Genomic DNA, 25408 nt, shown 5'->3' with positions numbered 1-25408 from the left:
CAGCGGGGCAGGGCCAGCGCAGCCGGGGAGATCCTCACGCTGGTTCCGGAGCCAGGAGGGGATCAGGCTGGGGCAGGGGCTGAGGGCTCCGGGAGCAGCCGGGATGGGGCTGCTCAGAGCCAGCTGGGGCTCTGACGCCCCGATGTTCCCTGGTGGTTTCCTGTCTGAGACGGGAATTGCTTTGGGATTTGGTTTTGGTACTTTGTTGGTTTGGGGTTTTTTTGTTTGGGTTTTTTTCCTTGTCGTTGTTGGGTTTTTTTTCTTGGGCGGGGGGGGGCGGGGTTGTTTGGTTGGTTGGTTGTTGCTGGGTTTGGTTTGCTTCATTTCCCCCCGTCAGCGCGGTGCTTTTACGTAAACGGTTTTTCCTTCCTGCGCCTGATTGACAGCAACGCCGCCGCGGCTCTTCCCGGGAGCCCCCGGCCTGGCCTCCGCCCAGCCCCCCGCCCCGCTCCCGCGGAGGGCGCGGGAAGGCGGCGCGGGGCGGAGCGGGGTGCGGGGCGCGGTGCGGGGCCCTGCCCGTCCCGTCCCGTCCCTGCCCGCAGCCGCAGGATGGTGGTGCCGCCGCTGCTGCGCGCCGTCATCATGGGGCCGCCGGGTTCCGGGAAAGGCACCGTCTCCGCTCGGATAATCAAACACTTCGGCGTGAAGCACCTCTCCAGCGGCGACCTGCTGAGGGACAACATGCAGAGGAGGACAGGTGGGAACGGGGGCGATCCGGGATGGGGAGGGGGGGTCGCCGGCCCCTGACAGTCCCCGCCGCGGTGACCACCCCGCTCAGCGCGGCAGGAAGCGCTGGCGGGACACGGCCCCGCGCCTCCCGCGCCCTCCGCTTCTCCCACCCACCGCTCCGCGTCCTGGAAGCCCCTGGAGGCTGCTTGAGGGGTGGTTTTTGCTCCCACTCCCATCTCTTCCCTGTCCCCCCCAAGGGGTTGGGCGTCTTCACGCAGCTGTGCCTGGAGGCCAGAGGCCACCGAAGCGGGCCTCGGCTTCAGCCCAGGATCTGTCTCTTATCCCGTCCTCCCCGTTTTGTAGCACCTGGTTGTTTGCTCCTCCTTGGTGCCTCCTCCTTGGAGCAGCAAGCAATTTTTGTTGGTGTTCCTGATAGTCTTCCAGCTAAAATATCTTGAAAGGATGAAGCATTCATGTTTTTAACTGTTCTCGGCAATCAGACTTTCTCAGATTCCATTTGATGACTAGATGAACACCTAGAATTACCAAAAATTCCAAAATTAGATAATCCAAAATTAGAAGGCCTTGTCCTGAGTTGGCGGGCGTAACTGTAGTGGTGCTTTCCAAAAACAGCGGGCAGAAGTTTTAAACTGTTTACCTTGGGTTTTTTAAATTATTATTATCTAACCACAGGTTCATATCATGCTTAGGTTTCAGAATGCCACATATTTGCATACAGAGTTGCTTTTATTAGGTAATTATGTGAATTATATGTACTGTATAGTCCTAGCTCAGCCTCTGTCTCTCTTCTGAGATGTCACAACCCCTCTCTCCTCTGGATTTTTGCAATGATGACAGGTCCCCTTCCTGACTTCTGTACCTGCTTTTTTTCACTGTGGGGCTGAAAATGTTGTAAAAGCTGTGTCAGGTTGCACGTGACAAAGTGAGAGTATTGTTATTTCCAGCACTTCGAAGCTGCAGAGGACTACATTCACTTGTAAGCATCACTGCAGGTAACTGGCAATCTTGCTTTTGAAAGCTTATAAGCGTGTTTGAAAGTAAAAAATTACCTGTATTATGAAACAATTGTGGTGTGATCTGATTTCCACATCTCTTTTCACACCGATTCAGTTTGCTCTGTAAGAACAATGACTTTGCATTAGTTGACTGACTTTACTACAGTTGATATCTACAAGTTAAACATTTGCTAGGAGCACCACCTATGCAGGCAGATCTGATCACATTCATGCTTTTTCTGTCTGTTTGGTTTTGCAAGCTAAGTTTTTATTTACAGAGGGTCAAAAAACCAAATCTGTTGTTAGAAACTTGCAATATGAGTATGACCTAGTGAGAAGGGATGGCATTCCAAGAGGATTAAGGAAATGTGTTATTTACTAAATACTGTAGGTTTTGTGCTCTTTGAATATGTCTTAGGAGCAAGGTCAAAGAGCACCAGAATCAAGATGAAAAGTGAGTGAAATTGCAAGTGGAAATACTCCGTTGCTTGATTGGAGGAGGGATCCACAAAGTAGTGGAAGGAAAGGTGGTGTAGCAAAGTGTTCTAGGTGGGTTGGAGAGGTGGAAGAAACATAGAATCATTTAGGTTGGAAAATACCTTTTGAGACCATCGAGTCCAACCGTTAACCCTACTATGCCAAGTCCAGCACTAAGTCATATTCCCAAGTGCCACGTCTGGATGACTTTTAAACACAGTCAGGGATGGTGACTCAACCACCTCCCTGGGCAGCCTGTTCCAATGCATGAAAACCTGTTCAGTGAAAAAGCTCTTCCTAATATCTAGTCTAAACCTCCCCTGGTGCGGCTGCAGGTCATTTCCTCTTGTTCCATCACCAGTAACTTGTGAGAAGAGACCAGTGCCTACCTCTTTACAATGTCCTTTCAGGTAGTTGTAGAGGGTGATGAGGTCTACCCTCAGCCTCCTTTGCTACAGACTAAACAGCCCCAGTTTCCTCAGCACTTCCTCCTAAGACTTGTTCTCAAGACCCTTCACCGGCTTTGTTGCCCGTCTTTGGACACACTTGAGCACAAAGCTGTGATAAAAGAATGTGAAGAAACACCAAGATGTGAAATGGAAGTATAGTGTTCAAACCCTGGATGTGAGGCAAGAAGCCAGTGGAGACTAAGATATTACGCAGTTTGCTCTAAATTAGCTAGTGTAGAAATTACAGAAATCTGCTACAGATTTTTTCATTCACAAATTAACCCAGATGAAGCTCTGTTTTAATTTTTAATGAAAGTGGTTGCAGAAATGGGCCTCCAAGGGACTGAGATAAATACTGAGGTAGCACGAGTAAGTAGTACGCTGAAGGAGGGAGAGGATATGAAAGGCAACTCAGGGAGCTTTGGTAAGTTTTGCTCAGGTAAAGACCTTATGAGTTTTGATTATAATAGAGGAGACCTGCAGTTTCCCCTTCTCTGGGAACTGTACCAGGCTAAGTTGAACAGTTAAGACACTTGGAAATTTAAATCTAGTTAACAGTACTTATACAGTGTCATTTTGAGTATTTGCTGTCTTGTGAAAATTTACTTTGTCGCCTGAAAAGTCCTATTGAATACGTGAACATCCATAGCAATTTGCAGCTCTTGCTATCTTCTCTGGCTTGGGAGAGTTGACAGTCTGAGACCACCTCAAGTGCTAAGCAGACCGACTGTTGTCTGAATGTGGATAGAGCTTGTCTGCTGCCATGCAGTTAGGACATGCTGATCTTTTGGGAAACACTGAAACCTGAATACCTGTTATTACTTAGATGGGAAAGAAACCTGTGTTGCCTCTTATTCCAAAGATTGCCATGCTGTGGTTTCAGACCCAAGCTGAAAAAAATCAGAACAAAATAAAACAAACCCCTCATGAAATTGCACCCCCAACAACACGAAAAAGGTGTGTGTGTGTGGGGGAAAGAGCTGTGTTACAGTGTGCAAACCTTTAGTCCTAATGTAACTATCTGGGTACAGTTGTGCCTATTTTTGTCTTCTGTAATAACGAATTTCTAGATGACCTTTTGTTTGTAGAGAGAGGCAGCATATTCATGGCTCTGCTGGTCTAATAATAGAACTTACAGGTTGCTGTACTCTAAATCTCTCTGGGCCCAAAAGCTCATCTGTCTTCCCAAAGTATGTTGGTACCATTCTCTTACCAACCTTGCCTTGCCCATATTCTCAAATCATTGTGGCTAGAGCAACATGGCAGCGTGAATCGGTAGCAGATCCAAGCAACAAGTGCACATTGAACTATCTAGATGTAATTTATTCCTCCTCCCAGCTTGCTTTTGCAGAGTACATAGTTTAAAGTGCACTGGAGTAATAGGAGAGGTATTACTTGCTGACCTTGAAGGAGGGAGGTAAAGAGTAAACACTTTGTACCCAAACCGACTGTCGACTTCTTTGCAGTGTGTGATCTGCTAGAGGGCTCAAGCACTGGAGTCTGCCTCTTTTCCACAGTATGACAATTTTTAGAAGTCTGACCAGGGTGCATTGTGCCTGTTTCTAGGTGGTCCTCAAACTTTTCAAAGCCTGACTAAAGATGTGAACACCCAACAAGGAGGAATTGTCCTTTATTACTCTTTTTTTTTCAGCACCAAAGCTACTCTTTGCTTTACAAGAGGGCATCTGTTGGTTTTCAGTTCCCTTAACTGAATAAGGGCCTTTGTACAGTCACAGAATCACAAATGGTTTGGGTTGGAAGGAGCCTTCAAGATCATCTAGTTCCAACTCCCCTGCATGGACAGGGACACCTCCCACTATCACATGTTCCAAAACTGCATCAAGTGTTGGAACTGGCATTCTTTGTTGCTCTCTGCTGAAAGTGGTTATTTCTTGATTCCGTGTGTCAGTCCATCCCCTTTTCTCTCCTGTTATATTTACTGTAACTAGATCTGAACTACCTGCAAGTAAAGACTTCTGCAGAGCCAACTGGAATCAATCTAGCTGCTGTTCTGGGTGACTTACATAATTGGGTAATTGTTTTATAAACACTGGCAACAGAGATTTTGTGCCTAGGACACAATCCTGGCAAATTCCCAGCTAGGCCCACGAGTTGAGTGAACTGCAGCATGCTACTGCACGTCATGTAGGAGCATAGGTGGGACATCCAGACCTGTGATGTGTGGATGGCATTTTAGCAAGGCAATGGGACAAATTACTGGGATTAAAGGTTAGTCAGTTCCATGGGAAAAATAATACTGTCTGCATGCTCCTATAAATAGTTTACAACATCTATAAACATCCTCTTGTAACTCTAGTAATCTTAAAAATATGTGTCTGGCAAGTGTGTGCCGCTGCCTTCTCTCCTAAATACCAAAGGCATTTCCCTTCATAGTGAAGTCATAAGTAACCACCAAACTGAGAAAATCGCTTCCTTGACAGGCAGTCTGAGGGCTGATACTGTAATGAACTTGTATCCTATAAATTTCTTCTTTTGAAGACTCTTTTACCTAATGGCCTGACCAATCGAATTAATCAGATACACATTTCCATTATCAAATCCTAACAGATCATCTCTTTCTGAATTTCAGCAAGTGTACTGTCAGTCTTGTTTATAACTTCACTGTTCTGCACCACCCTCATAGAAACAATTTTTTTTGCAGGCTTGCAGTCTTTTTTTTTCACTTGCTGGAGGTAAGAGATAGTGTAATGTGACTTCTACTTTTCACAGAAGTTGGAATCCTTGCCAAGTCCTACATTGATCAGGGGCGGCTTATTCCAGATGACATCATGACACAACTGATGCTGAATGAGCTAAAAGGTCTTGATCGGTACAACTGGCTGTTGGATGGTAAGTTAGTGTGTTGGATGTCACTGTATGTGGAGAGATAATCTGCATGGGAATCTTTGAGTGCTTTAATCGAGTGAGTGTAGCTATACTCTAGTAGACATCCTCAAGCCATAGTAACTGGTCAGTATTTGTTGCCAGCTTGTGAAACCTTCAGCAGCTAGTCTGCCTCAGGTTTTTTTGGCTGTAAAATGCTTTGGTTGTATCCTGCCTTCAGAGCATTACAGGGATGTTTAGTTAATGTTGAGAAGGGTAGTTCAACAGTCCGGTAAAATTTCAAAATTGGCAATTCTGGTAATTCTTGTGATTTATTTCCCCTTTAAAATACACTTTTCATGTTAAAGTCCTTCAGGAATGAAACACTTTTGAATAATGGAGCCGAGGAATTATTTAAACAGAAGAGTATGTGATACAGAAACAAGGTGAGTATGGAAAACAGGACTGCAGCAGTGCAATGGATAGTAAAATCACTAATAAAAGCACTGGTTAAGTGCTCTAAAAGGTCTCTTGAATTTGCTTTTTGGTTCTGTTCTGTAGGGTGAATTGTTCTGTCATTCTGCAGTGTAAGCTCATTGCTTCAGTGTTCACAGTAGAGGAAAAATGGATTTGCCACCATCTTCATGGACTGAATGACTCGTTACTTGTTCTGGCTCTCCCTCTGTTCTCAACATTTAGAACCACCACCATGAGCTAATATAAGCGTGAGAGGAATAGGATGCGAGCAGCTAATGACTGTGATGCAAACCAGATGCATCAAACTTAATGCATGAGAGTGTGGTCTGAGTTAATCAACTCTTGGCCCATGGGACTACGGTTGGATGCATGGCGCAAAGATAGTGTTTAGGCTAGGTGTGTGTGTTTTTGGATTCTAGTCACTGCCTGTCTCAGTAGATAAAAGTAAAAAGTTGTTGCTGTGGCTTTTTATTTAGAGGGACTGAAAAATCCACAGTGCGCTCTGTCCCTTAGTGCTTTATTTTAATTGCTTCTAGTACAGCAATCTGTTCCAGTGGTTTTAGCCACAGTTACGTTCCTCCTTAGTGAAGACAAAGGCTTAATTCCCACAGAGAACAGCACAATAAAATATTATCAATAAAGGAAAGAGCTGCAGATGTTTTTTTTTTTCTTTAGTTCCAGGTCCTGTATACACACAGTTCCAGCCTTGTGGATCTGGACATTTAGCAATATAGCTGGGCACTCTGGCAACTCTTAACAGAAGGATGGTGTGGTGACTGTGATAGAATAAACCAACGTGTGCTGCATCTTAATCTGCTGCCTCTTTTAAACTTTTGGAGCAGAAATGTCTGCATAAGCATTTGTAATGAGACTCAGTAAATTACACTAAGGATAGCTCTGGCATAATTCGCTCGGTAAGAATAGTGCTGTTCTGCTGAAACACGCTAACCAGAGAGTGTTTAGTTTGACAGCTTGTGGGAAACTGTTCTTCTTTGCTAGCCTCTGTGACAGCATTGGCTCGTGACACAGCTGCAACTCAGAACAAACAGCTGAGGTCAGCCAACAAACAGCCAGGTCAAACTGAATAGTTTCTGAGCTGTTTGTATGCTCTCTTAGCAAATACCTGTGTCCACTGCCTTAGGTAGGTTGGTGGCTTCTGGAGTTAAAACAGATGTAGCAGTCTGAGTGTGTGTAGGTATGATTTGCCTAAATTTATATGCTGGATTATTTACACACTTTTCTGTGTGTTGCTGAATTCTTTATAATTCATCACAACTTGGAGGTTATTTTTCTGTATTGATGAAACACTGCATGCAGCCAACAGTAGTTCAGTTTCAATGACATACTTTTGTAGAGGCACTTTAATTTGTTGAGGAATTTCTCGTTACCAAGTCCCAAAGCAAACTTATTTTCCAGCTACATAATAGAGATGTGTGGTGGCTGACTAGCTTGTCAATAGTAAGACAGAAAAGCGGTGCTGGAGTCCTGGCTGCTTCCATAAGATAATGTGTACATGAGAGAAATAGGATGAGGACTGTGATGCAAACCAGGTGCATTAGATTTAATAAACAAACAAGACCTTGGTCTGAGTTATTCAACTGTTTCCTTTTGCGTTGTGCAAGACAAGACACAGTAGCCTTAAGGCAATAGATTTTTGTTTGTTTGTTTGTTTGTTTGTTTTTCTGTTGTAAGGCTAGTTCTTGTCTGGTTCCTTACTCAGGCAATGGACTCATCAACCAATGTTATGCAAAGAATTCCTTAAATTTGTAGCTATCAGTACTTGCCTTTATGGAGAAGTTTACTTGTACAGTATGATGAAAATTACAAGCTACTGAAGAACATGAGTCTGTTCAAGAGCTCAGTGGGTAGAGGTGTTATTCCAGTAAATCCAGTGGTGCAATAGCGTGTTACGCAGTAGCTTTGACTGCTAAAGTTCCTGTAGTATTTTTTTCATTGTAAATTCATTGTGGAGAACTTGGTTTTCTTGTTCTGTTTTTCTCACTCTCCTCTTCTTCAGTTCCACTAGATTTCTCAGTGTCCAGGTTTGGGGCTAATCTGACACAAAGAATCAGCCATGTGGCCAGTCACGGAACTCTGCCCCGCTCCCTCCTGCGCCTCCAATCCCGGGATGGGGAGGACAAAGGGCAACTAGAAGCTCATGGGTCAAGACAAAGGACTAGGAGGGTTCTTCACTGTTATGGTCATGGGAAAACCAGACTCAACTTGGGGGAAAATAATAATTTACTTTCACACCAATCAAATACACACAGGACACAGACACACACAGAGCAGGGCTTGCATATGTTACCCCAGCCCTCCCTTCTTCCCAGGCCCAAATCCCTTTGTTCCCGGTTTCTCTCCCTCCTTCCCCCCAGCGGCACAGGGGGACAGGGGATGGGGTTTAGAGTCAGTTCACAGGCTGGTGGTTCCTGCTGCTCCTTCCTTCTCAGGAAGAAGGATTCCTTACAGTCCTCTCTTGCTTCCCTACGGGGTCCCTCCCATGGGAGAGAGTCCTCCATGAACCTCTCCTTCATGAGTCCTTCCCATGAGGTACAGTCCCCTAGGAGCTGCTCCATTGTTGGCTTCCCACAGAGTCATGGGCTGCTTCGAGAACAGTCAGCTCCCCTGGCGCAGGGTCCTCCATGGCTGCAGATCCAAACCCATTGGCTGCAGGGTCACATTTGCTCCTCCTGGCACCTTCAGGGAATGTTCCACCATGCTCCTCCATGAGTGCAGCAGGGCCAGCATCCCATCTCACCATGGGTTGCAGGGAAACTTCTTGTTGTGCACCTGCTTCCCCTTCTTCCTCACCACCTCAGGATCTTCACCCCGGCACTGCACTTCTTCTCTCCTCCATGTTGGTTGCACCTGCTGTCTAATGGCTCCTTGGCTACCTCAGCAGGGGAAGCTTTCTGTGGCTTCTTTAGGAGTCACCCTGGGGCCCTTCCCCCGCTACCAAAAAGCCCCACCAAACCAGCACACTCTGACAGTAACACGTGTCTTTTGAGCCATGCTGCTGAAGCCAGAGTTCATGGGGCCTTTTAAGTGAAGAGACAGGTTCCTGTGCAGCCAGAGCATTCTCTCAGTCATCATCCCCAAGGGCAGTTTGATACACTAGACTTCCCAGAACTCTTTTATAAATCTACTTTTATGTAAAATTAATCCTGGCCTGCCTCCTCTACATCTATTGGTCTTACTGCAATGGAATTAAATAGGTTTGTAATGGTCACCTCTTTAAGCCAGACTTAAAACACAACCGTGGAAGTAAGAGTTGTCACACGTTTCTAGGTTGCTCCAGATGTCGGAGTGTACTGCCTGTAGTTTTTATTGTTCTAAATGTATATATACTGTTTTTATTCAGTATACCGGTGTGTAGTACATACGAGTATGGGGTTTTGTTCTGTTTATTTGGTACATTTCTGGGAAGATGATTAGCTGAGTAAATAGAAGCTGGGAAGCATTTAAGTTAAAGCACCATGACACATTGGAAAACACTTGGAAAATCTGATATCTCTTCAGCTTTTACAGTATGATGTTTTTTTCCCCATAATTATTTTCTCTAATGACCAAATCCAGGTAATTCTTGCCTTTGGATTTTTATGTTTCCTTTAAAAAGGTTTCCCCAGAACAGTTGCTCAGGCAGAAGCCCTGGATAAAGAATGCCAAATAGACACTGTCATTGACCTAGATGTACCATTTGAGACCATAAAATGTCGACTAACAGCACGTTGGATCCACCCTGCTAGTGGCAGAGTCTACAATCTTGAATTCAGTCCTCCCAAAGTGCAGGTAAGCAATACATGTTAAGTGTTGCATTGCATTTGGTAACTGCAGTAAAATGTTTTTGTGCATGTCGTAAAACACAGTAGCTCAGAAGAAAAAGGCTCATTTAATCTCTTAAGAGCACACAACCTGTCTGGTAACAGCCTGCCTCTCAAAGTATCTTAGTGCCCTGGTAGAAACTCAAGCTGATGGGCAATGTGTTTGTCCCATAGAGAATGAAACATGGTGTTTTGTAAGCTCTTGTTAAATCTGTCTTGCACCCTGGCATAGGAGTTGGGCATGTTCTTAGCTTGTCGTGCAAGCTTGCAGCCTGTAGAGTCCAAAGTGTAGTTTCCTTTTTCTTCCTCCAGAAGACTCATTCTTTGTATCTAGGGAACACACAGAACTATAGAATCATGGAATGCTTTGGGTCGGATGGGACCTTAAAGATCATTAAGGAACCCTGATGGGCAGGGACACTGAACCATCAGCCAGAAGAATCCACATAATGCTTCCCTGTGTTTACATTTAACTAAGATGGGTATTTTCAAGGGAACAGTTGTCATTCTGCAAAATTAGATGTAGAAACTTTCCAGTCAGGGAGCTTCTCAACAGATGAAAGAGGTTATGGCTTGAGACATCCTTATAAGAATAGTAAGCTTCAAGATTTAACGATTGTTCATTGTTACTTTTATATTTTTGCGGAACTCGGATTAACTTTAATGCAACTCAGTTTAAGCTGTATTTCATCCTTAACTCTAAATAACTTAACCTTTTTTTGGCATCACATTTCACCTGGAATCTGTATTGTTACATCAGAAGCATAGCGAGCCTTGTAGTTTGTTGATTTCAGTGTTGCAGGAGAAGAGGCCAGGTGAAATAGGAGGTAAGCACTGGAAGTGGGCAGCTGGAAACACTGCATTTTATTTTTTAAAACATTGTGTTTTAAGTAATGGTTATTTTTTATTGCAGAGGAACATAGGCAAGCTGCAATAGAGAATTACCAGACCTACCAAAGAGTGGGCTTCAGCTGCAGTAGCTTTGCTGTTAGGAATGCTCAGCTCAACCTTCCACTAATTAGCAGGCATATCAGAACATAGTAGATTGCAATATTTACATGTAACAATGGAATGGAGCTGAACAGCTGAAATACAGTTGTCTCAGTTATCTAATAGACCCAAAAAATGTTTACTTACTCAAAAGAACCAAAATATTATGGCTTTAGAGTTAATGGAAGGCTGAAGGCTCAATATTTTGTAGGTACAATGAAAGCACTAGTATGACTGCCTGCACAGATGCTAGAAATGAAGCATGTTTTAAATTATTGCATTATGTAAAAAAGGTAAGTTTGACCATAAAAATCCATCTCTAATATGATACAGATGTTCTGGAACAGATTTCCTTCACACCTTCATGAACAGAGAAGCTTTAATGAACATTGATGGCTACTGATTTTCTGAAATTGACTGCCAGGATGCAAGCAAGAAAGTAAAATATTTTTATGGTCTAACTGGCTTTGGACTTGTAAGATCACTCGTGTTGCCCCTCCAAACATCAGATTAAACTTGTCTTTAGGGAAAAATTAAAATTCTTGAGGATTAAATTAATATATACAGAGAAGCAGACAGTTCCTTGTATCTGTGGTGGATCATATTCTGTCCTTAGATGCACCTAAGAAGGAGCCAGCTTCTATGACACCAGCTAGTCCTTCACAAAATATGCCATTGGTCAGTATTTTCTTCAACCATTGCTGCTTTCAAGCTCCATAATCACTTAAAGCACTTCAGTAAATTGGAGGCAAAATAGGCAGTAAGTAGGAGCTGTTATGATTCACAGATTAGGTTCCTATCTCTGTTTACTGAGTTTTAGAAAAACTTCAGCTGGCTTTTATGCCATTTTTTTTATACAGCTGTTGCTACATGGTAACTTTTCCATTTGTAACTTAAAATAAAAGGGCCATTAACTCCTTTCCGCATTGTCAAACACAGGCTCCTGTTACACAGGAACATAGTGCCAACAATATTGTTTTCCCTCATATATGAAGGTTTTGTCTACCTGTGTCCCATATTCAACAAACTTTTCAGAGGACAAATTGGTCAAGTTACTATAACCTGATGTTCATTGCCAATACTGAGAAAATATTTTTAACTACTGGACTGTTCTACTGAAAAGTCAGCATCTTACATTCCAGATATGGTATAAGCAGCAGCCTTTTTTTAAGGAGAAATCTACACCTTGACTAACTGGAAACTGATCATAGTATAAACAGAAAAAAGACACAAAATATACTTAAACAGAAATAAACACCAGTGTTTGCATTTGACCATGACTAGGGGATTGATGATATCACTGGAGAGCCACTTGTTCAGCGTGATGATGATAAGCCAGAGACTGTTACCAAGCGGCTGCAGGCTTATGATGCACAAACAAAACCTGTTCTAGCATATTATCGGTAAGTAGTAAAATCTAGTCTTTCACATTTCTAAAAGCTTCATCTGCTTTAGTACAGAGAGGAACAGATCTCTTCATTTACAGAGATACAGCAACAGGGGACATGGTATGAATAGCAGTGTGTTATTCAACTCGGTAAGAAATCAACCCAGTAATACAAGTTTTCCACTGTTGCATGAAACTTCTTCAGGAGCTTGCTTAGTGAAAGAGCCTTCACTTAAGCCATATTTAGGTTTACAAAGAGCATTATGCATTATTCTATACATTACAGTACTGTTCTGAGCAATAAGGCTCTGGTTAACAAGGTAAGAAGAGACATTTCCTCTTTTTGGAAGATTTAACTGCTTTTTCTCTTCTGGATGTATAAATTGAAGCCCTCCTAACTAGGACTAGGGCTCAAGAAGTGATACACAAGTTGAAAAACTGTTAATGAGGATTTAAAAGTGGCTGTTCTAAGAACAGGAGTGTGACAGGCACAGCTGGCAAGATTCTTGGGGAGTAAGTAGCTATTTGAGAATACTCTGCACGTTTGCACTGTGGAATGGTAAGAGATTGTTAGTTCTTGCAAGAACCAAAATTACACACAAAGTTTCTCTTAATGTAAAGCTGCAAATACCAGTGTTAATATATAGATAATGGTAGGTCACCATGTAGAGCTTTGTAGTCTTATCTTGCCTAGACAGAGAAATCAGGACTTGCTTTGACAACATCCTAAAGTGGCAGTCCTTCCTCTATCTCTGTATCCACCATCCTTCAATATGCCCTACCAACACTGATGAACACAACACTAGAATTTCATCTTTGGGGTGGTTAAGTTTTGAAGGGTTTTTTTCTGGATTGACAGTGATTGTCCTGACTTTGATAGCTTTCTGAAGTGAAAATGCCTCAAAACACCACAGTGAGACATTGGCCTAAACTATTATTATTACTAATGATAACTTTCCAGATAAAACTAGCTACCAGAACCAATTCAGAATAACTTGATTGTGCTTGGTTCACTTGTTTTTTTCTGATGCTTCTTCTTTGATTCTTGAGGTGTAACTTTACAATACCTGGGTTAGTCACAGTTGTTTGGATGATTGCTGTATAGTATGTCTTACATAACTGCATTGCTTCTTCGTATTTTTACCCTTCATAGTTTGTATTAAGTATTCTGGGGACAGCAATGTGGCCAATAGCTCACTGTTAAGAGGCACAGAGTAATGCATGCCCAGCCTGCATTCCTAATGTTATGGCTGTTCTTGGTGTTAAGTAACATGTCTATTAGCACGCTCCTGTCCAGGCAATCTTCAAGTGAGGTAGAGATCCTGGATCACGTAAACAATTCGCTTTCTGTAATGCTTTCTTATTTTCTGCCTTAGGGAAAAAGGGTTACTGAAATCCTTCTCTGGAACAGAAACCAATAAAATCTGGCCACATATCTATGCTTTCCTCCAAACCAAGTTGCCAGATGTGAGCCAGAAAGATGCTGCCACTCCCAGGTGAAAAGTCTTAACTTACACTCATCTGTCGTAGCTCTCACTTGATTACATGACATTCAGCAATCAAGGATTTCTCTGAGTAGTCCATCAGACTGATCAAGAATTAAAGTCTAATGTTGTCCTTAATTTATATTATGATAAAATTTGTCTTCTGTTTGTCTCACTTTAATGCTGTAATTTTTTTATATTAAATATACCTAATTTTTAAAATATAGTAAGACTTTAATAAAACAGCTACTCTTGTGTCTCTTGTTAAAAAATACTCAGGTTTGCAAATACTGACTGGTGAAGGAAACACATTTCAGAATACAGCTTAGTTACAAAGCATATTGATTGATTCACTCACTGAGGAATTCTAGTGTGAAGTAACGACAAGGACATGAAAACACATTTCTTTGGACGTGTGATTAGTTGAGGCCAGCCAGAAGCTGTAGGAAACCATGACCACCATTTTGCAGAAAGCCATTTCAGAATACATACAGGTTGATCTCATGGAAGACAGTCACTTTCTTTCAGCTTCGCTTGCACAGATGTTAGTGGATTTTGTTTGGCTTAAATTACCTTTACACTTTTTATCACTATGTTTATATTTCTACCCTCAGAGCAGCTATCTCACAGGCATGAGAAATAGGTTCAGTGATGTGTAACACATTTGGTAAGGCCTCTTTGTTCTGCTGTATATGACTTTATTAGTAAGAAGATTGCAAATACTGAACAGATTAGGTGTAATCTGATAAATCTGTAGGTAGATTGTCTTGATTAGTCAATGTGTCTTCTCTACTACCTTTGAAAAAACAACATATTATGAATGCCAGTTCCAGGATTACCAGTGGTCAAATAATTCACTTTGTCATCATCTTTAGGAAGTTTTTTTGTAGAATTTAGACTGATTTTCATGAGTTCATACTATTAATTTATGTCTTGACCAGCTCTTGTATTTATTTATTGACTAGGTAAGTGGAGTTAAAAACCTCCACAGGCCACACTTGTAACAGTCCAGGTAATGCAGACATTCAACTTTTTCAGTAAATTCTCCTAGCCCTTTTATGCTCACCAGATTGACAGTTTCAGGAATAGTCAGCAAACAAACAAGTCAGCCTGGGCAATGTCTGAAGTAGCTGTGTCCTTCTAATGCATGTCCCAGTCTCATTTTGCAAGTACTGTACCTTGGACTACATTTGCATATAGAGTTGTAGTATTATCAGTATTGAAACACAGTTGAGTCTAAAAAATATGGTCATGCTAGAATTTGTAAAGCTTTTCCATTACTATAAATTCATAATATGGGAAGCAGCTACAAATGCAAGCAGCTTTCCTTACATTTTAAAGAAAGCTTGCCTGCGTTCATCAAACTATTGAAATCTTGCTACCTTTCAGGCCTTATGTACAATCAGAACAATACAATGAAGGATGAAGAGTGTATACAGCTTGTATCTGATTATTTGAGATGTTACCTGAAGATGTCTTCACTGGAGCCTTCCAACTGCAGTTTGCATGTTTATACACAGAACTGCTGTAATAGTAGCAAGTTAAAAAAGTACAGTAGCATTCTGGATTGCAAAGGTTCTGTGGAATGCTTTGTCTAGAAATAGTATTTGGACTTCCAGTTTCTCAAACAGGAGCCTTTCCGCATCAATTGTTTGAGTTGGCAGTGTCATAAACCTGCTTTAGTTCATTATTGTATGAAATACCTTTCAAACCCCACATGGCACCTCACTCTTTGGGAACTGCAACAAAGCTTTTTGTTTAAACAGAAGTCTTAGCCTAATCCCTGTAACCAAGTTCCCTCCATCCTCTGTATCAAATACTTCTCCCCATAATGAGACTTGGTTAAAAAAAATCTGAAGTTAGCCTTTTGAACAAGAGTCACATCTTCAGAAATTATGCAACCCAGCACTCATGTACACAACCATCGCTTAGATTTTAGGACAAAACCAAATTATGTTTAATGAAAGCACAATGTAACATTAAAATCCCCTTAGTAGAGGTAGAAAGCCAGTGTTTTAATCTAATCCGTTCAGATCTGAAATACTGATACCAGATACTGATTTATTGCTTTTAGTGATAACCAAATTTGAGAGCTTATATGTCGGCAAGGTAGCATGAATACAGTTGTGATCTCCAATATTTATAGAGAAAAACATGTCCACATCCGTAGTAAGACAACAGCAGATTCTACTGAGAATCTACCATGTATTGTAAACATTGCATTTGTGCAGATTTTTTTTTTTTTTCATACTTTATAATTTCTAAAGTCATGAAAGGCAAAGTTAGTAGCTGAAAACACATCCAGTTCACATTCGGCAATATGAGAATCCTGCTCTTCAAGGACAACCAAAAAACTAGCAGCACATTTTCAAACAATATTACAAGTTTTTCTGAATTACCCACCCTTCAAAATCCCTTTCCCCCAAAACCAAACAACAACAAAAATCTGACACCAAAAATAAAGTGCAGTACCCAGAAAAATAAGTGTCAAGAAAATAGCCATGTTTGTTTCTTTGAACAAAAAAGAAGAAAAAAAACCAAGTACTTGGCTTCAGTCTTAGAGAGTACTATACTGTGTCCATCATTTTGGATTCTTCTTCATCTCTTTGTGTCACAGAGTTTAAACTGCAGACATCTGTGTTTATGGAACCTTGTAGATCACTTGTATTCTGCAACAGATGAAAAATTGACAGCTTAATGCTCTATAACTTTACATACGGAGAGGAGAGGAGAGACAGAAACAGTTTTTAGCTGAAGTTGGACTCCGTGTTGTCCCTCTTAATAGAAGACATATTTGCAACATTAAGGAAATAAGCTCTGAAAAATTAATCAACCAGTATCATCTCATTGTGTCAATAATTCTTTAGATTTGCTGGCATAGGTTGTATTTGGTCTCAGTATTTCTACCACTTGACTGCCCATTTACTCCAACATTCAGCTGTTGAATCATATTTGAAAGGTACAGTAATGAAATTATTTTAAAAAAGTAGCTTCAGTTGTGACTCCTTTCCTAATACCTATTTTCTTTACAATCTTTCAAGTTGCTTCTTCATTCCAGAATGCAGCCATCACTGGTACTGCAACCGATGACCTAAATATCGTCAGCTTCCTTTTATTGCAGCTGAAGACTTTGCTTAGGCATGACTTCCCTGAGTGATTCTATAAATAGGATTAGGCATTTTACACTGAAAGCTTGTTTTACTGCTTGTGGTAAAGACTGTGAATACAGTTCTAGCATCTGATCAGTTTTATGATGCAGTGCTTATTTTAAGCATGATAATGTAAGACCACTGAACTAATACATGCTTTTGACTCTACACTGATGCTTTCTGAGTTCCAGCAAGTACAAAGAAAGCAGACATACGCTTTGCATACTGAAACTGCATGTTATACCCTGAGCACTAGCAGTTCTGGGAGTAATCTTCTTTATATTTCAGAAAGGTAGAGCTTCTCAAAGCACAGAAAGGCAATCCTACTTTATTGAAGTTAATTTCTAGAAATAAACAACCTACCTGTGAAAAAGAAGCCAGCTCTCCTACAAGACCAGGATTGACACTGAGATCATGTAGTAACATAGTCTGAAAGCCATGCGATTGTGACCAGATTCTCACTCTTGTTTTGAATGCCTCAAGTTCATTTTTAAAAGCCTCAAAATAACCTTCCCCTGTCTGCAAAGAGAAAATGAAATATTTGCACTTCAGTCAGATTTGAGTTGAAAGGATACATTGTACTGAAAAAACATGCAGTAATGCATGTTATGCCCTTTGGGGAATAACAGCTGTGAACATCTTAAGAATAATGTTAGTCAATTAAAAATGAAATTTCAAGTAGATTTATTTTTGAGACAATCTGTAGTATCTATACATAGAAGCAAAGTAATTTTTTTATCTAAAGACATACAAAAATAAATCTAATTTTAGCCATTCCTTTATTCCAACTCAGAAGCCAGTACCCTTAGAAGAACAGGTGCTTGTTGTACCTCTCTGGTCCAAAGTCAAGTGCAAGTTGACTCGCACACCAACTGAACTCCTTCAAGCAAAACTGAAATCCATCAGTCTTGACTAACTGAATACAGTCTACAGCAAACCAGTTTCAATCTTCCTGCATTTTTCCTGCATAGCTCTAGGTTGCTCTGCTTCAGTACTGAGAAAAGGTCACTAATTTGGGCCCCACTGAGAACTGCAGATGAAATAGTAAGTTGTGGCGATACACTGGTACACTGTGAAAACACAGGTGTAATTAGCCAAAAACAGTCCTTAAACTGGTCTGTGTTTGCTACTGTTACTTACTTATTACTTGTCTGTAAGACCCCTCTTAGCCCCCTGCTGTATGTTACTTTCCCTCTAGGATAGGAAAAATCCACTCAAGTTTCATTTTCAGAATTGGAATTACACCAAAATATTCTGTCTAGACAAGAACAGCTAACTTTCCCATAAGCCTAAGTCAGTCTATAAAACATTCAGCCTCCTGTGGTTAGGAAGAAACCTCTGAAACACTGGTCCCTTATACAGCATCAAGAGTTTTCTCCCATCAATTCCCAAGCTGACTTACTTTGGCTTTTTGAAAAAAGAGACGGAAACAACCTCTTGGATCCACATTGCAGCTTTTGGCAATTTCTATAATAAACTGCATTACAACAGCTTGGTGTGCTACTTGCTCCATCAGAGCTCTTTTCTGAAAAATAAGTTAAAGTTATGATTTAAAGATATTTCCTGTTATTATATTTCTACAATTCAGAATAATTTCCTTTTGTTCTAGTTCTTAAACAGATGAGAACTAATACAGAAGCAAGGGGACTGATGATTACCTGTAAGTAGACATGTATGTGACAATGCACTATAGACTTCTTTTCAGTAGAGAGGGTGGGAAGAACAGTTAAACAGCTGATCAAGTTGGTCAGCCTTTTTACAGTTTAAGTAGGAAACTGTATGTTTTCAAACAATTTAAACATCTTCATACCTGTTCAGCTTCCAGATGAAAACACCACAACATGAGATATCTAGATGTTTCTTCACATACAAGATATGGGTGATCAGACAAAAATCTTTGACTATCATCCCATCTGCTCAACATACCTAGTAAGAGAAGCATGGTTAAGATATTCTAAATGGGTAAGTGATTTAATACAGCAAGGAAATTACTTGCATAGATATATATATGCAGTATATATAACACCTTTGCAATTCACTAACCTCAGCATGACAGCATGCAGCTAAATTTGGCAGTTTTATTTATACATCTACCTGACAACAAATTACCAGAAGGTATAACCAGACTTGGAAAATACTAAAAATAGATTTTAATACTCACAATATTCTGTAATTCAATGCATCTCTAACATAGTTGGCAAGTTATTTTTAATCAGTTTTCATACACACTAACAAAGTGTTGTAGGTATCTGTTGGTTACACCATCAAATAGTTTAAAAAGTTTATAGACAGGTTTACATCCAGTGATTCTGACAAACACAAATCCTCTAAATATTTGCAAATAAGAATAAAAATTAAAATAAAAGAATGTGCCATCTGTCGAAAGTGAAAGTGCTTCCAACACATTATTTGCTAGGTTTTTAGAAAATTGGAATTTATACAGGAACAGCTTGATCTCAAAATGCGAAGCCACATCCGTTTAGGAAAGTTAACTATAAGATTGAATTGTGATAGCACAAAGCTGCCTTCATGTAAAGAGCCGAGTTTAAAAATCAGAACTCAGTACATAGTCCACTTGTTAAAATTTTCCTTCATGTATCACTGACAGTCAAGTCATCACTGCCAACAGGTACCAGATGTACAGTTTTACCTAGCAGTGTGTAATTATAATGGGGCAAAAGATAATTCAGAAGTCACGACCTAAGCTAATCTTAACTCTAGTGAACAAATGCCTAAAGAGAAAGTGATGGCTGATATTTCTTTGGCTGTTTTCAAGAGAATTACCATGTGTATGTTCTTTATTGCTTGGAAGCCAGCACAGTATCCAGGAACACAACTCGTGCAATATGGCTAGCAAGGGCCACTCTGCCCCCTGGCAGCACCTAGCCCAGAACAAGAGTCTTGAAATAGCATTAATGTACTGTCCCTTTTTACAATGGACCTACGTATTTCAAATTAAAGTAACGAGGGTTTTGAATTTCAGAGGTAAGAAAAAAACTGATCACCTTGTGTAATAAGGTTGTTTGTGTAACAGCTTAATCTGAATTGAGACAACCGAGTGATTTTGCCCAAGTCTTAGCTAGGAAGCCTGCAAGAGAGCCTCTTTTTCTCTGCTGAAATGCACAGTACGGGAGATGTCTTCTAATTCCACTATCACTACACGGAGCAGTTAGGCACAGGTTCTGTGAAACACCTCATCACTGCTGTTTGCATACTCTGACAGTGCTGTGTCCCAGCTTGGTAAGGCTTGCCAAGGCTAAGAGGGTTATAAACCCTTTCTCTAAAACAGTTGAAGATCCTTAGAAGCCAAACAGCTTAGTAAAAGCAAGTTTGTACAGAGAACTGAATTTTGCCAACTCAATCCTATTCCTCGTTGTTCTGAAATCCAAATATGGCTATACTGTATCATATTCTGAAACCAGCCAGTAACTAAAAATGGAAGCATTTCAGAGAACCATCAAAATTTCAGATTACAAGATAGGCTTTGTGTTTAATTGGGCTCAACAATTATGATACAGCTAAAGTGACACCTAGTGGATAATTAAATAAAATTCTAAGACACAATTCCACACACACTTTAATGTCAGCAGGCATTTACAGACATTTCCTTTCAATCAGTGAATTCCTTTCTACCCCTGTAGATTAATAGCTGCCACAAAAACATCTGTTAAAAGGAGACAGCTATGGACAACCCCATGCACTTCTATACACACGACTAACATTTCCATGAATGCCCCTCCCTTTTCCCACTGAACAGCCAAAAAGGTTGCTAGGACATGAGCATTTTCAGGGCTTAAGCTCATTTGAGTATTGAGTTTTGTTTCTTTTAAATTTCTTACTGGTCACAGGAACTAACAAGCGTCTACACCTTATTTCACACTGAAATTATCATCTGTCCTAATAAAATAAAGCTGAACAGTCTGTTAGCCAGGTCTTCCATTTCTTAGCACTCATTCTGTACTGCAGGAGCAAACCGACACAAATTGTGAGTTTGAACTGCAAAATATTGAAAAAAGCACACTCACCAAAGTGTCTAATCTTTTGTTCATGTTTTTGTGTAAGTGGTTCAGACACATCTTCATCTTCTCTCTCTTTTCTTTTTTGATTAATAAAACTCTGAGAAAGAAAAAAAAATGTACTATCGCAGAAACTCCAGACATACCTACTGTGATTTTAACCTGGCAGGCCACTAAATACCATGCAGCTGCTCACTCACTCTTCCACACCCCCAAAGAGTAGGGGAGACAGACTCGTGGGTTGACATAAAAACAATTTAATAACTGAAATACAATAAAAGTTTAAAAAAAAAAAGTAGAACATACAAACGAGTGATGCATAGTGCTACTGCTCACCACCTGCTGACCAATGCCCAACCCATCCCTGGACAGTGATCCCAGAGGACAGAAATCCCAGAAGAGAGAAAAAGCTTCCTGGCCAAAGCTCAGCTATATACTGAGCACAATGCTGCATGATATGCAACAACCCATTGGGCAGTTTGGGCCTGTTGCTCTGGCTATGCCCCCTCCCAGCTTCTTACACACCTGCACACTAGCAAAGCCCTGGGCATCTGAGCAGCAACTAAAAACATCAGTGCATCATCCACACTCTTCTTGTACTGAATCCCACGCTAAATCCAAACCACAGCACTCTCCTAGCTACTACAAAGAAAATCAGCTCTGTCCCCAATGAAATCAGGACCTTTTTGTGATACACAGCAATATTATATTTTAATATTTAAAGGACTATGTTCTAATTTTAGAGTTATGTCATGTACTTGGCAGGTTTTATTTTAAAAAGTGCATTAGTTAACAATAGAGTTTAGAAGTCTCATTGTAGTCTACTGACCCAAAGAACTCTGAGGAACTTCTGTCCTCAGGTAGAAACTTACTGATCTGTCCACAATCAAGAATCATGTACATTGCAGCCTGGATGCAGCTGACTCAGTGAAATTAGGACATGGGCTAGCTGTTCAAATTATACTGTGAAATCAAAGCTTAGATTCTACTATAAAAAAAACAAAACACGTTTGTGCTAGATAATCTGTATTACAGTAGTCATTAGCAGTGGCAAACTAACAGTTTCATGTTTTAAGAATTTGGCACTGTAAAGAAACACTCTTCATGTCAAAAAACTACTGTTCAGCACATTTGGCAACACTTGCACTACAAAGATTCATGCAGTAGTTTGGGTTGGAAGGGAGGTCATGTAGTTGCACCACCCCCACCTACCCTACTGTGGGTAGTGACATCTTACACTACATCAGGTTGCTGACAGCCCCATCCAACCTCACCTTTATTGCTTCCAGGGATGGGGCATCCACAGCTTCTCTGGGCAATCTGTTCCAGTGTTTCACCACCCCCATCATAAAAAATTTCTCTCTTACATGCAATCTCAATCCACCCTCTTTCAATTTTAAACAGTTGCTCCTTGACCTGTCACTACAGGACATGATGAAAAAAAAAAACTCCCCGTCTTTCTTATAGGGCCCCTTTAAATACTAAAAGGCCATAAAGAGGTCTCCCCAGAGCCTTCTCCTCTCCAGGCCGAACATCCCCAACCCTCTCAGCCTTTCCTCAAAGGAGTGGTGCTCCAGCCCTCTGATAATTTTGTGGTTTTCCTCTGGACTTACTGCAACAGGTCCATGTCTTTCCTGTGCTGAAGAATCCAGAACTGGACATAACACTCCAGGTAGGGTCTCAAGAAACCTGAGTAGAGAGGCAGAATCACCCCCCTCAACCACACTTCTTTTGATGCAGCCCAGGATACAACTGGCTTTCTGGGCTGCAGGTGCACACTGCCAGCTCATATCTAACACCAAGATGACCCACACAAGTTCTAATTCACACTCGTGGTAGAGAAATGTCATTCAGATTTTTAGTATAGGTGCAAAGTAAGGAAAAAAAAAAAAAAGAAAAAGACATTTAACATACACTGTGGGGTTTTCTGCTGGACTGGACACAAAAGACACTCAATAAAAAATGAGGCTAACACTTTTTTTCATGTACAATGATATAGATCATACCTTATTAAATACCTCCTTACTAACAGGATCTGTGTTCCATAGATTGTGTCCTTCCCTCTGGTTTAGTGCTTCTTCTTTTTTTCTCCACTCTTCTTCTCTCCATCTCAATTCTGCAGCTTCAGTCTTTGCTTGAGCAGATTCCTGATCGCAAGATTCTGAATTATGCAGTGCTAAGCTACCAAGTTTTTGCTGGGCTTCTGCTAGGTTCCAAGTGCATTCCACCGAGTGCTTCACAAATTCTCTTTCTTTTTGACAGGCTAATTCAATCCCTTGGCTGTATGTCTAAAAGGAAAATGAGACATGCTATTTATTATGTAAGAGCAGACAGGCCTAAATCTCCAGGTGTGTGCTGGGAATTTACACTAACTTAATAAATTATCCTTCAAAGCATATGCCATGCCCTCTCACCAAGAGGGAAGAAAAAACATCCATAGCCATTTGCTTCTCAGCTTTCTGTGCCATTTTATGAAGCTTGTGCTGCTGATAACCTATGGCAGAGGGACATGAAGGACAGCACAAGCTGTAAAAGACTATTTGAAGGAAACTTTAACACAGGTGATGTCAGTTAATAATTGAAATAAGTAAAATGTAGAGGGAAAAATCACATAAAAGAGAACCAAGACATACAGAGAATAAAACCAGAACTCACATGAAACTGAGACAGCAAGAATTAAAGAAAAACACATCCCAAGCAGTCAGCAGCCTGACCCTGAGACATAAGCTTGCAAAACAGATGGAAGGGATGGGAAGGAGCACTCCCCACAACTTACCTCAGATAGGGCCTTGAGCACTGGGTAGAAAACACTGACTGGACTCACTATATTAACACACTGTCAGCAGAGGAATGCTCTACAACACACTAAAATACCCACCCATAGGCTAGTGGGACCTCTACTAACAAATAGTCCCTTACTTGTTGAGTATGCATAGTGAAATTTTTAAGCACTGTCACTCCAAATGGAAGTGAAGAAGTAGTTAACCAGTCATGTTTGCTATAGAATATTATTAGAGATAAAGTAAGGTTACATATTTCTGTGTATAAAAGTAGCAACTTGTGTTTTGGGAAGCGGAGCTTGCTTGTGGAATACCATCCTGCTCCCTTTTCCGCACAGAACTGGATATTAGAGCAAACACCTCAACTCTGTGTGTGGATCAGCTCACTGCACTCTGGGGGACGGACCCTGCTTTCGGGATGTCAAAGTTCTGGTGCCAACTTTGTCTTCAGACCTGCAGCATTCTTATTTTCTCTTTTATTTACAAGATAAAAATTCCACTTTAGGGAAAATGAATGCAATGGCAACTTGTCACAAGGACACGCAGCATTCCTGACAAGGCTGACTTGCCCTAGCCAATAAAGAAACACACGGCTTATTTACACCCGCTTTGTAGGCACAGGGAGGCCGGGATAACTTCAGCCCAGCTCCCTCCACTCCACTTGCCAAGCGCGGCGCCGCTACCCCCGGCTGATGGCAGAGGCCAGACCGGCCCCGCGGCAGCGCCGGCCCCTCCTGCCGAGCGGGGCGGCCCCGCAGGAGCGGACACCTCCGCACCCCCCACCCCGACACGCACCGGGCCTCACGGTGACTCGCGTCTCTCCGCGGCCCCTCCCCGGGGCGGGATCCGGCTGCGGCCGCGGGGGCAGCACCGGCCGGGCCGGGCCGGGCCGGGCCCGGGATTCGCGCCGCCGGGGCGGCCGGGGGGGAGGGGGTACGGCTGTACCTGCACTTCCGGCAGGAGCTGGCGGGAGGCGGGAGCCCGCCCCGGCTCCTGGTGCTCCTCGGGCGGAGGGCCGGCGTCCCGGGAGCGCGGCAGCCACAGCGCCATCCCGGGCCCCGCTCCCGCCGCCCCTGCGCGCCTCGCCGGAAGTGAGGCAGCACCGCTTCCGGCAGCCGGCGCGGGCCGCCGGGCGGGGCGGCCGCGCCTTCCCTGCCCCGCCCTGCGCCGGGCCCCGCGCACCGCCCGGGCAGCCGGCCCGGCGGGCAGGGCCGGGCAGGGCGGGCAGGGCCGGGCAGCGGGCAGGGCGGGCAGGGCGGCAGGGCCGGGCAGGGCCGGCAGGGCGGCAGGGCCGGGGAGAGGCGCGGGGCGCGGCCGGCCGGCGGTTCTCCGTGGCGCGAGCCGCTGCCGCCTGCCCAGCGCGCGGCGCCCCCGCCCCCCGAGCAGCTGCCGCCGTGCCCGGGTGTAGCAGATGCTCCGCTGAGCCGGGGCTGGAGGGAGGCTGCGGGCGGCCTGGCCAGGCGGTCAGGCCGGGCTCCCGCGGCTCGGCTGCTGCTGGAGGCGGCGGGGGCAGCTGCGGGGCAGCTGCGGGGCTGCGGGGAGGTGGAAGCTTGTCACCGCGGTGATCGGGGACTGCGAGGTGCCGCACGGTAAAGCTACGCATCCAGGAACGGGTGCGAACCCTCCCGTGACAACCGCATGGGTGCGTGTTTCCGCACTGAGCGTGCCTGATGTTTGTCTGGGTGCTTCGCTGAGCACGCTCGACCCTAAGGGCTCCTGGGGAGCCGCTTGTTTTGTCACGGCGAGGTTCTCGTCTGGGAATGGAAGTCCGTATAAGCTGAGGACATAGCTTCGCAATGGTGATGCCCCTGTGAAGATCAGAAGATGCCCTTGTTGCAGCCGTAGTTTCTCATCTCTGGGTTACCTAGCT

At 42.6% G+C, this 25408-nt stretch overlaps 2 protein-coding genes across 8 annotated transcripts; one reads left to right on the top strand and one right to left on the bottom strand.

The window, feature by feature from the left end:
- The first annotated feature begins 303 nt into the window (after positions 1-303).
- On the top strand, positions 304-18645 carry AK3 (adenylate kinase 3). 6 transcript variants are annotated; one of them, XR_007891795.1, is made up of 8 exons: positions 307-697; positions 5342-5461; positions 9528-9700; positions 12007-12125; positions 13486-13605; positions 17536-17786; positions 18352-18402; positions 18561-18645. XR_007891795.1 is itself a non-coding variant. In XM_051642367.1 (7 exons), the coding sequence occupies exons 1-6, from the start codon at positions 550-552 to the stop codon at positions 18356-18358; spliced, it is 687 nt and encodes a 228-aa protein (XP_051498327.1). In that variant the 5' UTR covers positions 307-549; the 3' UTR covers positions 18359-18402; positions 18561-18645. The 6 variants fall into 6 exon arrangements, 5 of the variants coding, with proteins under 5 accessions (XP_051498329.1, XP_051498324.1, XP_051498327.1 ...); XM_051642367.1 differs by lacking the exon at positions 17536-17786; XM_051642369.1 differs by lacking the exons at positions 17536-17786; positions 18352-18402; positions 18561-18645 and adding an exon at positions 12209-12259 and having other exon boundaries at positions 304-697; positions 13486-13581.
- On the bottom strand, positions 15527-24617 carry CDC37L1 (cell division cycle 37 like 1, HSP90 cochaperone). 2 transcript variants are annotated; one of them, XM_051642362.1, is made up of 7 exons: positions 24484-24617; positions 22765-23046; positions 20768-20858; positions 18553-18668; positions 18145-18267; positions 17106-17261; positions 15527-16262 (listed from the first exon to the last, which is right to left on the bottom strand). In XM_051642362.1, the coding sequence occupies exons 1-7, from the start codon at positions 24586-24588 to the stop codon at positions 16161-16163; spliced, it is 975 nt and encodes a 324-aa protein (XP_051498322.1). In that variant the 5' UTR covers positions 24589-24617; the 3' UTR covers positions 15527-16160. The 2 variants fall into 2 exon arrangements, with proteins under 2 accessions (XP_051498322.1, XP_051498323.1); XM_051642363.1 differs by lacking the exon at positions 18145-18267.
- Positions 24618-25408: the final 791 nt, after the last annotated feature.

The sequence above is a fragment of the Apus apus genome, chromosome Z (genome assembly GCF_020740795.1).
Source record: "Apus apus isolate bApuApu2 chromosome Z, bApuApu2.pri.cur, whole genome shotgun sequence".
NCBI classification, from domain to species: Eukaryota; Metazoa; Chordata; class Aves; order Apodiformes; family Apodidae; genus Apus; species Apus apus.
The sequence above is the reverse complement of the archived record's forward strand: the minus strand, read 5'-3'. Positions and strand labels throughout refer to the sequence as shown.

Bases quoted from the DNA above. Each gene is read 5' to 3' on its own strand.
- AK3 (XM_051642364.1), top strand. From the start codon at position 550: ATGGTGGTGCCGCCGCTGCTGCGCGCCGTCATCATGGGGCCGCCGGGT. The intron at 698-5,341 runs GTGGGAACGGGG...TACTTTTCACAG, and splicing joins CAACATGCAGAGGAGGACAG to AAGTTGGAATCCTTGCCAAG. The intron at 9,701-12,006 runs GTAAGCAATACA...GACCATGACTAG, and splicing joins TCAGTCCTCCCAAAGTGCAG to GGGATTGATGATATCACTGG.
- CDC37L1 (XM_051642362.1), bottom strand. From the start codon at position 24,588: ATGGCGCTGTGGCTGCCGCGCTCCCGGGACGCCGGCCCTCCGCCCGAG. The intron at 18,669-20,767 runs GTGAGTGTGCTT...TTCTCTTACTAG, and splicing joins ACAAAAGATTAGACACTTTG to GTATGTTGAGCAGATGGGAT. The intron at 18,268-18,552 runs GTATGAAGATGT...CTTATTTTTCAG, and splicing joins TTCATCTGGAAGCTGAACAG to AAAAGAGCTCTGATGGAGCA.